This window comes from Benincasa hispida, chromosome 9, assembly GCF_027475165.1.
Source record: "Benincasa hispida cultivar pf3 chromosome 9, pf3_genome.v1.1, whole genome shotgun sequence".
Lineage (NCBI taxonomy): Eukaryota > Viridiplantae > Streptophyta > Magnoliopsida > Cucurbitales > Cucurbitaceae > Benincasa > Benincasa hispida.
Window position 1 is genome coordinate 45519459 of NC_143486.1, and position 10302 is coordinate 45529760.

Consider the following 10302-nt stretch of genomic DNA (forward strand, 5'->3'; position numbering starts at 1 on the left):
GACGATTTTGGTCCTTCAATTTCATTTTTAAGTGACCAAAATAGTATTCTTTTTAAGTTTAAGGACCAAACTATGCAAAAGTTGAGAGTACAAATATCAAAATGAATATTCAAGAGTATAAAGAGTAAAATGAATCAAAATTAAAAATATAAAAACCAAAATGAACACTTTAAAACATAAAGATCAAAGTTATTTTTTTTTATCCTTAGGTTATGGGTTTAGTTTCTATTTAGGCCATAAATTTCAAAATGTTACACATTTAATCCAAGTTTTGAATTTAGTTTCAATTTAGTCCCTAGGTTTCATGTTACAACTTTACCATTTACATTTGAGTTTTGTTTCAAGTTGGTCATTAGATTTCAAGATTTACACTTTTTATATTGATTTTTCACTAAATATTCACTTTCGGTCTTTATTATTAATGTATGTTAATAAATTTAAAATAATTATAATGAATTAAGTTTCACTATTTTTCATCACTTTTAAAATTAAATTTAAAATTTACTTCATAATTATTTAATTTAATTAAGAGGCTTAGGCTTCAATAATTGAAAGTGAGTATTTAATAAAAAGCTGACGTTAAAAATGTAAAATCTTAAAATTCAATGATCAAGTTGAAACAAAACTCAAATTTCAAAGATAAAAATTGTAATATTTTGAAACTTAAGAGATTAAATGGAAATTAAACTCAAAATTTAATAATTAAATATAATATTTTGAAACGTAATTATCAAATAAAAAAAAATAGATATAAAACCTAAGAACTAAAAAGGATATTAGAAAAAAAAAAGTACCTCGAGCGAAATGGTATCTAAACCTTTTTTTTTTTGTTATTTATTTTAGTTTTCTAATTTTTTTTTAGCCATTCTTCCCTATCTATCCCTTTTCTAAACCCTATTTTCCCCATCAGCCACCTCCTCCCTCCCATTACCAGCCACTGCACCTCGCCCCGCCGCTCGCCGTTCCTGCTCGACACCATTTGATCGACTGCCGCCGCACGCTGCACCCTCAGCTGTCGAAATATCAGCCGACCCTCTCGGTGCAGCATCCTGCATCTGGCCGTCGCCGATTGGTTTCTCCATTTAACGCTGGCATCTCTATACTCTTCTCATAATCGTCCGTTCTTTTCCCTCCCTTCCTCAATATATTTTGAGACATTTTGTTTCTTTCTTACGAAAATGATCTTAGGTTACGTTAAATAAATCCTTGCAGTGGAAGATCTACTGCTCATTCAAATCTTGCCGCCGACAGAGCTAGTTAGTTCGTCATGGCGGACGTGATGCTGATGAAGGAGATTGAGGAAACGGCTGGTCGGCTTGGGATAGATCTCTCCCAAGTTGATTTTGACGCTATTCGTCTCCCTCCTGGCGAGGATTTCGGAATCATTAGGTCAAAGCTTTATACTTTCATCGTTTGATTTTGTATCTTAATTTGCATTTTCTGAGCTCTCCTTTGAAACATGATGGGTTTATTCGTTTATTTTCGTTTTTCCATTTCGTGGCTCATATTCCTTCATTTTTCTGCAATTATGTATAGTGATGATGAAGAGGTTCTACAAGAGGAGAGTCTAGAGTTTGATTCTGGGTTTGGAAACATTATAGTTGTTGACAATCTTCCGGTTGTTCCTCCGGAGAAGTTTGAGAAGCTCGAAGGTGTTGTTCGTAAAATTTTTGGACAGATTGGAGTAATTAAGGATGATGGTTTGTGGATGCCTGTTGACCCTACTACACAGAAAACTTTAGGTTACTGCTTTATTGAGTACGGCACCCCACAGGTACTTTCTCATCATCTCACGCACTCTTGTGTTGTTTCTGCTAACTTTTCTCTGAAACTTCATATATTTATCAAATCAAAATGTATTTTAAATAGTATTATGAAGAAATAATGTTCTATAGTATAAATCTTGTTTAAGATAAAATGAAAGTTTCCTATCTTTGCCACTTTTGGTTCTTGTTGGCATTTGATGAAGTTCAATAGAGTGACAGAAACTTGCAATCTCATCTTACTTTTTAGCTTAGCTGGTACTTAACTCTAGTCCCTTTGGGTGGGACTACTTTCAACCTCCACAGTCCATCCATTGTAATGGTGCCTTACACCTCTCGTTTACCATCACTCTATCTTCCATTTAGAGGTGGAATATAAATACTATAGAGGTAGTTTGATGTTCATGAATTAATGACTTGTTTGACTTAACTTGTTATGATTATTTCCTAATCTCTCATTGTTTTTGCATACCAGTAATATATTGGCATAGCATTAGTGGTAAATCATAAATATTCCTTGTTAGAATGGTCTTGAAATGGAAACTTTCTAGCATTCAGAAAGTGTGCACTATATGATAATTTGATATTTTGAATTACCACTAGACATGCGTTTCATTCAAGAGTATGTTTACCTTCATGGAATTCTGTTCCTATACGTTTTGTTACTATAGTTGTTTTTGCACTCGGCTGTGCTTCCAGGCTTTTTGTTGTATGTCCTTTTTTTTTTTTGTGTGTGTGTGTAATCTCATTTGTCTTGGGTGTAATACTGCAGTTCTGATCCATGAATTGAGCATCTCATTTAATTTCAGTCATATTGTAGGAGGCTGAGCTTGCTAAAGAGAAAACTGATGGGTACAAGTTGGATAGAGCACATATTTTCACTGTTAACATGTTTGAGGACTTCGACAGATTTATGAAAGTCCCAGATGAGTGGGCCCCTCCTGAAATTAGCCCATATACTCCTGGGGTAAACTATCTGCAACGTTACTTGATTTTCCTTCTTCACTGCTTCTTGTGGTATGTTTTCTTGAGGAAAGGTGGGGGTTTTATGGATCATGTGAAGGTTATCTGGGAGCTGTGCTTAGCTGAATATTTTCTATGGGGAAAAAGAACCATGGGAGAATATGTGATTTTATGGATCAAATTGTGCTGTCATGGAAGTATGATGCTAATTGCTATTTACTTCTGAACATTTCAGGAGAATCTTCAACAGTGGCTAACTGATGAAAAAGCACGGGATCAGTTTGTTATCCGATCTGGTTCCGATACTGAGGTTTTCTGGAATGATGCTAGACATTTGAAGCCTGAGCCTGTTTACAAGCGTCAAGTGAGTATCCTTTAGCCTGTCTTGAGTATTGAACTTATTTTTATATCTAAAGTTGATACTATCTCCTGGTTAGATTGTTTTGGTTGATGTTGGGATATCAATATAATATTAATACAATTTAGACATCTTTGCTCTTGGGCTGTTAACCCTATTTTAATTCAATAATTTTCTTTTACAGTTCTGGACCGAGAGTTTTGTTCAGTGGTCCTCATTGGGGACTTACCTAGCAACAATTCACCGACAGGGTGCTGCAGTTTGGGGTGGAGCAGGTACCTTTAACCGTCTGATGCGCTTTGCCCATCAACAGGTTTGTTATTGTTTTTCGCTCCAGACCTTCTGACAGTGCTTGCTAACGTCCCAAAGGCCTTAAGCTTTTAATATATAAAATGTAGGTTAAGTTAATTGATTTTTCTCCTGGTGAGAAATATTTGGTGACGTACAGCAGTCATGAGCCCAGCAATCCCCGTGATGCAAATGTGAGCATTTTTTTTTTCCTATCGTAGTTTCTATTTCGATTGAAGGGTGTTCTTAACTTTCTATCATTGCTGATTACATGTTCTTTTAGAGGATTGTGATCAATATTTTTGATGTAAGAACTGGAAAAGTAATGAGAGATTTTAAGGGAAGTCCTGATGATTTTGCCATTGGAGGAACTGGTGGTGTTGCTGGGGTATCTTGGCCTGTTTTTAGGTATTTACGTCTGCTTTGGATATGCCTTTCTATCTAAGTTCCTTTCCGGCTTGTCATATTGGTCAGAATGTTTTTTTTTCTTGCTGATGGTATATATGTAATTGTTGTTTATGCAGGTGGGGTGGTGGAAAAGATGATAAATACTTTGCCAGGATTGGGAAGAATGTGATTTCAGTCTATGAAACAGAGACTTTCTCCCTTATTGACAAAAAGTCTTTGAAGGTTGAAAATGTAATGGATTTCTGCTGGTCCCCTACAGATCCCATTATTGCACTGTTTGTTCCTGAGCTAGGTGGTGGGAACCAACCGGCTAGGGTGAGTACTCCCTTGCGGCTTATGTCACTATTCTTTTGATCTTTGAATTAAAAAATTTTCAATCGTCTTCTTTTGTTTCCTAGGTGAGTCTTGTCCAAATCCCCAGCAAGGAGGAGTTGAGGCAGAAAAATCTTTTCAGCGTTAGCGATTGTAAAATGTACTGGCAAAGCAATGGGGATTATCTTGCTGTCAAGGTTGATAGATATACAAAGACGAAGAAAAGCACATACACAGGGTTTGAGCTTTTCCGCATAAAAGAGCGGGATATTCCCATTGAAGTGCTGGAGCTTGAGAATAAGAATGACAAGATCATTGCCTTTGCCTGGGAGCCAAAGGGGCACAGGTTTGCAGTTATTCATGGTGACAACCCAAGGCCAGATATTAGCTTTTACTCTATGCGAAGCAGCACTCACAACAGTGGCCGAGTGTCAAAACTTACAACTCTCAAAGGCAAGCAGGCCAATGCTCTTTTCTGGTCACCTGCTGGACGATTCATTATTCTTGCTGGTTTGAAAGGTTTCAACGGACAGTTGGAATTCTACAATGTTGATGAGCTGGAGACGATGGCGACCGCAGAGCATTTCATGGCTACTGATATTGAATGGGATCCTACCGGAAGGTAATTTTGAGGGCATCCTTATTTCCATGTTGTTATGAGATTGGATCCGAATGTTTTGCCTTGGCAGCTGAGATGGTCTTGTTGTTTGCATCTGTACAGGTATGTTGCAACTGCTGTAACTTCAGTCCATGAGATGGAAAATGGTTTCAACATATGGTCCTTCAATGGAAAACTACTCTATCGAATCTTGAAGGATCATTTCTTTCAGGTAACTTATCCATTATATTCTGCAAATCTTATGTTTTTATTATTAAAAATGACTGAGAATCTGATATTAAGTTAGAAGACACCGTCTATGTAACTCAGTTGGAAGACTTACTAATTATTTGGGTCTATGTAACTCAGTTGGAAGACTTACTAATTATTTGGGTTGTATATTGTAATCTTGCTGTACGGAAGGTTTATAGGGCCCGTTTGGATTGACTTGAGAAAAAAGTGTTTTTCAAAAACTCATTTTTATTTAAACACTTTTGATCAAAATGATTGAAAATACACTTCGAAAGCTATTTTGAATAATTGCTAAACATACCAATTTTTTCTTCCAAAATGATTTATTTTTTAAATTAAACATTTAAAAATGCAGTCCAAATACATCCATAGTATACTTTATTGGTCGTTCACGAACGTGTATGTTTGCAAAAATTAGATCAATTTAGTTTATTGATCATGACAAAGTCTTTGGAATTATCATTAAATGCCCTGGTTTTCAAATGGCTTGTGACAGTTTGCATGGCGGCCAAGGCCACCATCCTTCTTGGGTCCAGAAAAAGAGGAAGAGATAGCAAAGAATTTGAAGAAGTACAGCAAGAAGTACGAGGCTGAAGATCAGGATGTATCTATGCTACTTAGCGAGCAGGAGCGTGAGAAACGGAGAATGTTGAAGGATGAGTGGGACAAGTGGGTGAATGAATGGAAGAGATTGCACGAAGAAGAGAAGTTGTTGCGGCAGAAGCTGCGGGATGGCGAAGCCAGCGACGAAGAAGAGGAATACGAAGCCAAAGAGGTTGAAGTCGAAGAGATTTTGGATGTGTCGGAGGAAGTTTTGTCCTTTGATTTTGGGCAGTAATGAGGTTCTTAACATAAATAACCTTATTTGCATGCACGAAATTAGGTAGCTCTGACAATGCTTTCCCCTCCTGCCATAAACCTCACCAATTACTCAATACTTTTGCCCCTTCCCCTTCTCTCAAAATGCAGCTTGGGAAATTTTCCTTCCCCCTTAAAATTTAAATTTTTTTGTATTTGTATGCCTTTATTTGATTGTTATTGCTATTATCTCAATCAAATAACTTCTTCACATCAGTTTTGTAATGTATTTTTCCCATTTCGCCCCAAACCTTCTTGCTCAACTGTCCTGACCCTGTCCTTATGAACATGAGTGTGGTAAGGCTACAAATTATTAACCCTTGGAAAGGATTTGGGGGATGTCTCTTTGCTTGAGTACATGTGAGGTTAGAGCATTGAGATTTGTATGGTTCTTGGATATGAGTTGAGTTGAGTTTGGTTGGTGATTTAAAAAATAAGAATCTAAAATATAATAATTTATCAAAAAAAAAAAAAAAGAGAGTTATATTTTATTTCTACCATTTTTGTGTGTTTCAACTTTTCCCCCCCTTGTTTGCATGTTTGCAAGTAGTCACCCGATAAAGATTCCAAATTTTGTTTTTCTTTAGAGGAGTGGAATGGCATACAAAGAATCACTAAAAGCACACCATTTGAAAGTGGTAGTTCTTGAAAAAAAAAACATTTTTTTTTTTTGGTCATTTTAAGCTTCTCGTCTACGTCAACAACTTGAAAGGAAAATCTAATCTAGTAGAATCTCGTATACGCCTCCAACCATGTAGAATCAAATATCACTCCTTTAAACTCTTAGAATTTAAATTTATCATTTATCTAGTATATTTCTCACAACCAAATTCTTTATTAAGAATTAAATATTTTAATTGTACACTCTAGACCCAACTTAAAACTAAAAAAGTTGGAGGCACAGGCAAAAAAAATTAGGTCAGTTTTTATTTTCACCTACCGTTGGGAATTGGATTCAAATTATCATTAATGAAAAGAATCAAATTCTCAACTTCATTGGACACCTAAAAAGGTATTACATTTCCAAACTTTGTTTCCTATACAAAAAAATATTCCTTTCATCATAGAAATAATATGACATTTGGACCTAACTTTTTACTTGTTTTTCTTTTTCCATATGATTCCTCCACCCTCATATCTATCACCCATTTTTTCTTTTCAAATTCAACCCTTTAACTACCTTTTAAAAACAATTAAATTATCGGAATTTTTTTTTTAAAGATATTTATCGATATAACTTTTCATAATATAAATAACTAAAAATGGAGAGAAGGAGCAAATTTATCCCTAAGTTACCATGTAACACACAACTTTTACCATGGATTTAATTTTCACCAATTTTCTCAATGATAAAAAACATCTACTAAAATTTTCATTAATTATAATCACCTAGACCCGTTTGGTAACCAAGTTTTATTTTTGACAATTACTATTTCATCTAAACAACTTTTTGAAAGCCACTTGATTGAAATGTGTCATAGGCTTAATTTTAAAAAACAAAAACAAAAAACAAAATGATTACAAAACTTTTGATTCCTTCAAAATCAATTCTAATAATATGAAAAATGCAATTATAGGTGTGATTGAGAGTGATTTTCACCATCCAACCCAGATAATCTTAGGCCATTGTTAGGTCTAATTTCTTAAATTGTTAGAATTACTTTTTATCATTTTTCAAAATTACTTTTAATCATGGTATAATGATAATCATTCAGGGGTGTTCAGTAACTTGAGTTTTAGAGGTTTAAAGATCCATTTAACTGTATGATATGAAATAATTATTAGAATTTGTACAATTAAATTGCAATTTTGAAGTTGATGACACTGAGTTGTTGATACTTTGAACATTCAAAAACATAAACTCCATTATCCAAACAAATTTGAATAAAAAAGGAAAGAAAGAAAGAAAGAAATCATATTATTAATGTACTTCAAACTTTGAAGATTATAGAAGCAGAAGAGAAACAGAACAGGAAAATCTACAGAAAAAAAACAGAGACTTTATTGAAGAAGATGAAGATGAATCTAATTAGGAGGGAAGAAGATGGCATCGGAAGCCCTCTTGGAAGAGAAGTTCTTCACCAAATCAGCATCGACGTTGAAGGCTGCCTGAATAACTTCCGGCGACAGAGATTTCCAGACGCCGATGCTGCCAGCCAAGTGAGTGAAAACAGGGTTGGGAGTGCTGATAATGGAGAACCACTCCATTCCTTCCGGATCTCCAATCTTCGATACCACGAAGAACCTCGGTACAATGAACAGATTTCCAGCTTTCACTCTTGTTTCAAGAACCTTCTTCCCATCCACTCCTACAACCTCCGCTCTTCCGCTTCCTTTCACGATGTATGTCACCTGGAATGCCGAATCACATGAGAATCCAGGCGAGCACATTGCACTTCCATCCAATCGAACCAGATCTGCTCCCAATCCAACCTCCCCTACCAGCGGCAGATTCTTCGTGTTCAGAACCACAACTCGTCCTCCGTTCTTCACATCCACATCCAGCGGCGCCTCCTCGCAATTCAATGCCATTCCGTTTCGGTGCTCTTGCTTCGGCTCTGGCATCTTCGTTCCTTCCTTCAACTTCACGATTCCGGTTCCGGTTTGGTTTTTCACCAAAGTTTTCACCGATGCCTCATCCATATCCCAGGCTCGCCCGACGAACTCCGTGGAGAAGCCGGTGAAGATTCCATTGGCACCGGTAAGGAAGAAGTCGGTAAACTCACCTGATTTGTGAGCCTTCGATGTGTCACCTAAGAACAAAACCACCAAATCGATGGCTTCTTTGTTGAACCACCACGTCACGACGCCAAACGGAAGAGCGATCGCATCACCTTTCTTGATTGCGATCACCTTCTCCTCCTTTTCCGGCAGAATAATTCCAGCTACTCCATTACCTAAAACATTTTCCACATGAAAATTCAATAAACACTAAAAATAGATCTAAATGAATTTGAATTTCACATAAAACTAAATCTAGTTGAAGATCATCACAAGATTGATAAAAATACCTTGAAGAACATAAGCGACCTTGGCGGAATCAGAGTAGCGAGGGAGAGCGAAGCCATTCTTCTCGAGGGCAAGCTTGGAAGCACCAATGTTTCCTTCACGGAGCATGGGAAGCTCCTTGGGAGACCAAGCATAGTAGGAACCTCCATCACCGCCATAGATCTTCTTCGGCAATTGAGGAGTCAAATCAACATCCATAGCAACAAAAAGGAATTAGAGAATTGATGTGATGATGAAGAAGAAGATTGGGAAGTGATTTGTGAAATCTAAACTCTGAGACTCAACAACTTATAGAGAAATTACAAAACAGAAAGAAGAAGGGAATTTGGATAAACGCCGATTTCCAATAGGATTAGGAAATTTGTTACGATTCTTTTGTTTGTTTTTGACTTATTACTTCTCCTACTAATTTTAGGAAAATTATTCACAGTTTTTAATCTTATTTTTTTTTATTTATTGAGATTTAGAACTACTTGAGCACTTTAAAAAAACTTATAAATAAAGATTCAATGTATATCCATAATTAGTTAATTCATCAAGTAATAAATTCATTTTTTAGATTTCTAAAATCAGATTATGATATTAAATTAGAGGAAAAGAAACAATAACATAATTTCTAAGTCACGGTTAAGAATTTTAAATTAAAATACTTTACCATGTTTAAAATATTATAAATAATACTAGTTTGTTATCAAATGCAATGTTTCGTAAAGTTTATAATAACTCAATTGCAAAAGTTTTAAATAACAACTTATGTATGAGAGAGGTTAAATTGAACCCATTGAAGATAGTGACTTCAAGATTCATTCTGTTAGTTGGAAGCACATGACTGCTCCTAAAGTTCAAGGTGGAATATTTGGTCTTCTTGATTTTCTAGTTTGTCTCTCCTGGATCATCTGTCAATTGCTCAATCAATTAAAAAGATTAGTAGCCTTTCGATTATTTCATTTCAGATTCATTGGAATCAACATGAATTATGAAGCAAAGAAATAGATTTGGTCCACTATGTATATTAGATTAATATTGATGGTTTCTACACGGATTATGCCTCTTTATTTTTGTAGGGCTATTGTGACTCTCAACTCTCAAGATCTACGGATTTTCTCACTTACCTCGTCCTCTATTTGGCATCGCCGCAATTCACTGGTGTTTCTTTGATGGTGATTCTTCATTCTCTCAGGATCTTGTTGCTTTTGGGCGTTTTCTATGGTTGAGTCATTTGATAGCTAGGCTAGATCCTTGACTATAGGGCAGGTTTCTGAGGACCATCCTTCAATTGAGGAAGCTACTTGGACGACCCCACCTTCAGGGTCTTTTAAGGTGAATTCTGATAGAAGTAGTGAGGTGGGTTTTGGAGCTGTTATTCGTGATTTTGATGGTGAGACTCTAATTATCATGAAAAAGTTTCATCCTTTCAGTGGTTCTGTAGAGTTTGTCAAAGCTTTGGTTCTCCATGAGGCTATCTCCAAGGTATCTAAAGCTCTATAGGCCGA

At 35.9% G+C, this 10302-nt stretch overlaps 2 protein-coding genes across 3 annotated transcripts; one reads left to right on the plus strand and one right to left on the minus strand.

The window, feature by feature from the left end:
• The first annotated feature begins 781 nt into the window (after positions 1–781).
• On the plus strand, positions 782–6050 carry LOC120085530 (eukaryotic translation initiation factor 3 subunit B-like). 2 transcript variants are annotated; one of them, XM_039041547.2, is made up of 12 exons: positions 782–1116; positions 1213–1389; positions 1537–1774; positions 2584–2730; positions 2962–3090; positions 3269–3397; positions 3483–3566; positions 3656–3780; positions 3897–4095; positions 4179–4714; positions 4814–4922; positions 5439–6050. In XM_039041547.2, the coding sequence occupies exons 2-12, from the start codon at positions 1268–1270 to the stop codon at positions 5778–5780; spliced, it is 2160 nt and encodes a 719-aa protein (XP_038897475.1). In that variant the 5' UTR covers positions 782–1116; positions 1213–1267; the 3' UTR covers positions 5781–6050. The 2 variants fall into 2 exon arrangements, with proteins under 2 accessions (XP_038897475.1, XP_038897476.1); XM_039041548.2 differs by having other exon boundaries at positions 798–1116; positions 2573–2730.
• Positions 6051–7697: 1647 nt separating this feature from the next.
• Positions 7698–9550, minus strand: LOC120085531 (glutelin type-D 1-like). Its single transcript, XM_039041549.2, has 2 exons — positions 8812–9550; positions 7698–8697 (listed from the first exon to the last, which is right to left on the minus strand). The coding sequence occupies exons 1-2, from the start codon at positions 9005–9007 to the stop codon at positions 7826–7828; spliced, it is 1068 nt and encodes a 355-aa protein (XP_038897477.1). The 5' UTR covers positions 9008–9550; the 3' UTR covers positions 7698–7825.
• Between the last annotated feature and the right edge of the window lie 752 nt (positions 9551–10302).

Excerpts from the sequence above, each read along its gene's own strand:
- LOC120085531 (XM_039041549.2), bottom strand. The coding sequence starts at position 9,007 with ATGGATGTTGATTTGACTCCTCAATTGCCGAAGAAGATCTATGGCGGT. Across the intron at positions 8,698-8,811 it reads GGTCGCTTATGTTCTTCAAG|GTAATGGAGTAGCTGGAATT; the intron begins GTATTTTTATCA and ends AAAATGTTTTAG.
- LOC120085530 (XM_039041547.2), top strand. The coding sequence starts at position 1,268 with ATGGCGGACGTGATGCTGATGAAGGAGATTGAGGAAACGGCTGGTCGG. Across the intron at positions 3,091-3,268 it reads AGCCTGTTTACAAGCGTCAA|TTCTGGACCGAGAGTTTTGT; the intron begins GTGAGTATCCTT and ends TTTCTTTTACAG. Across the intron at positions 3,398-3,482 it reads TGCGCTTTGCCCATCAACAG|GTTAAGTTAATTGATTTTTC; the intron begins GTTTGTTATTGT and ends TATAAAATGTAG.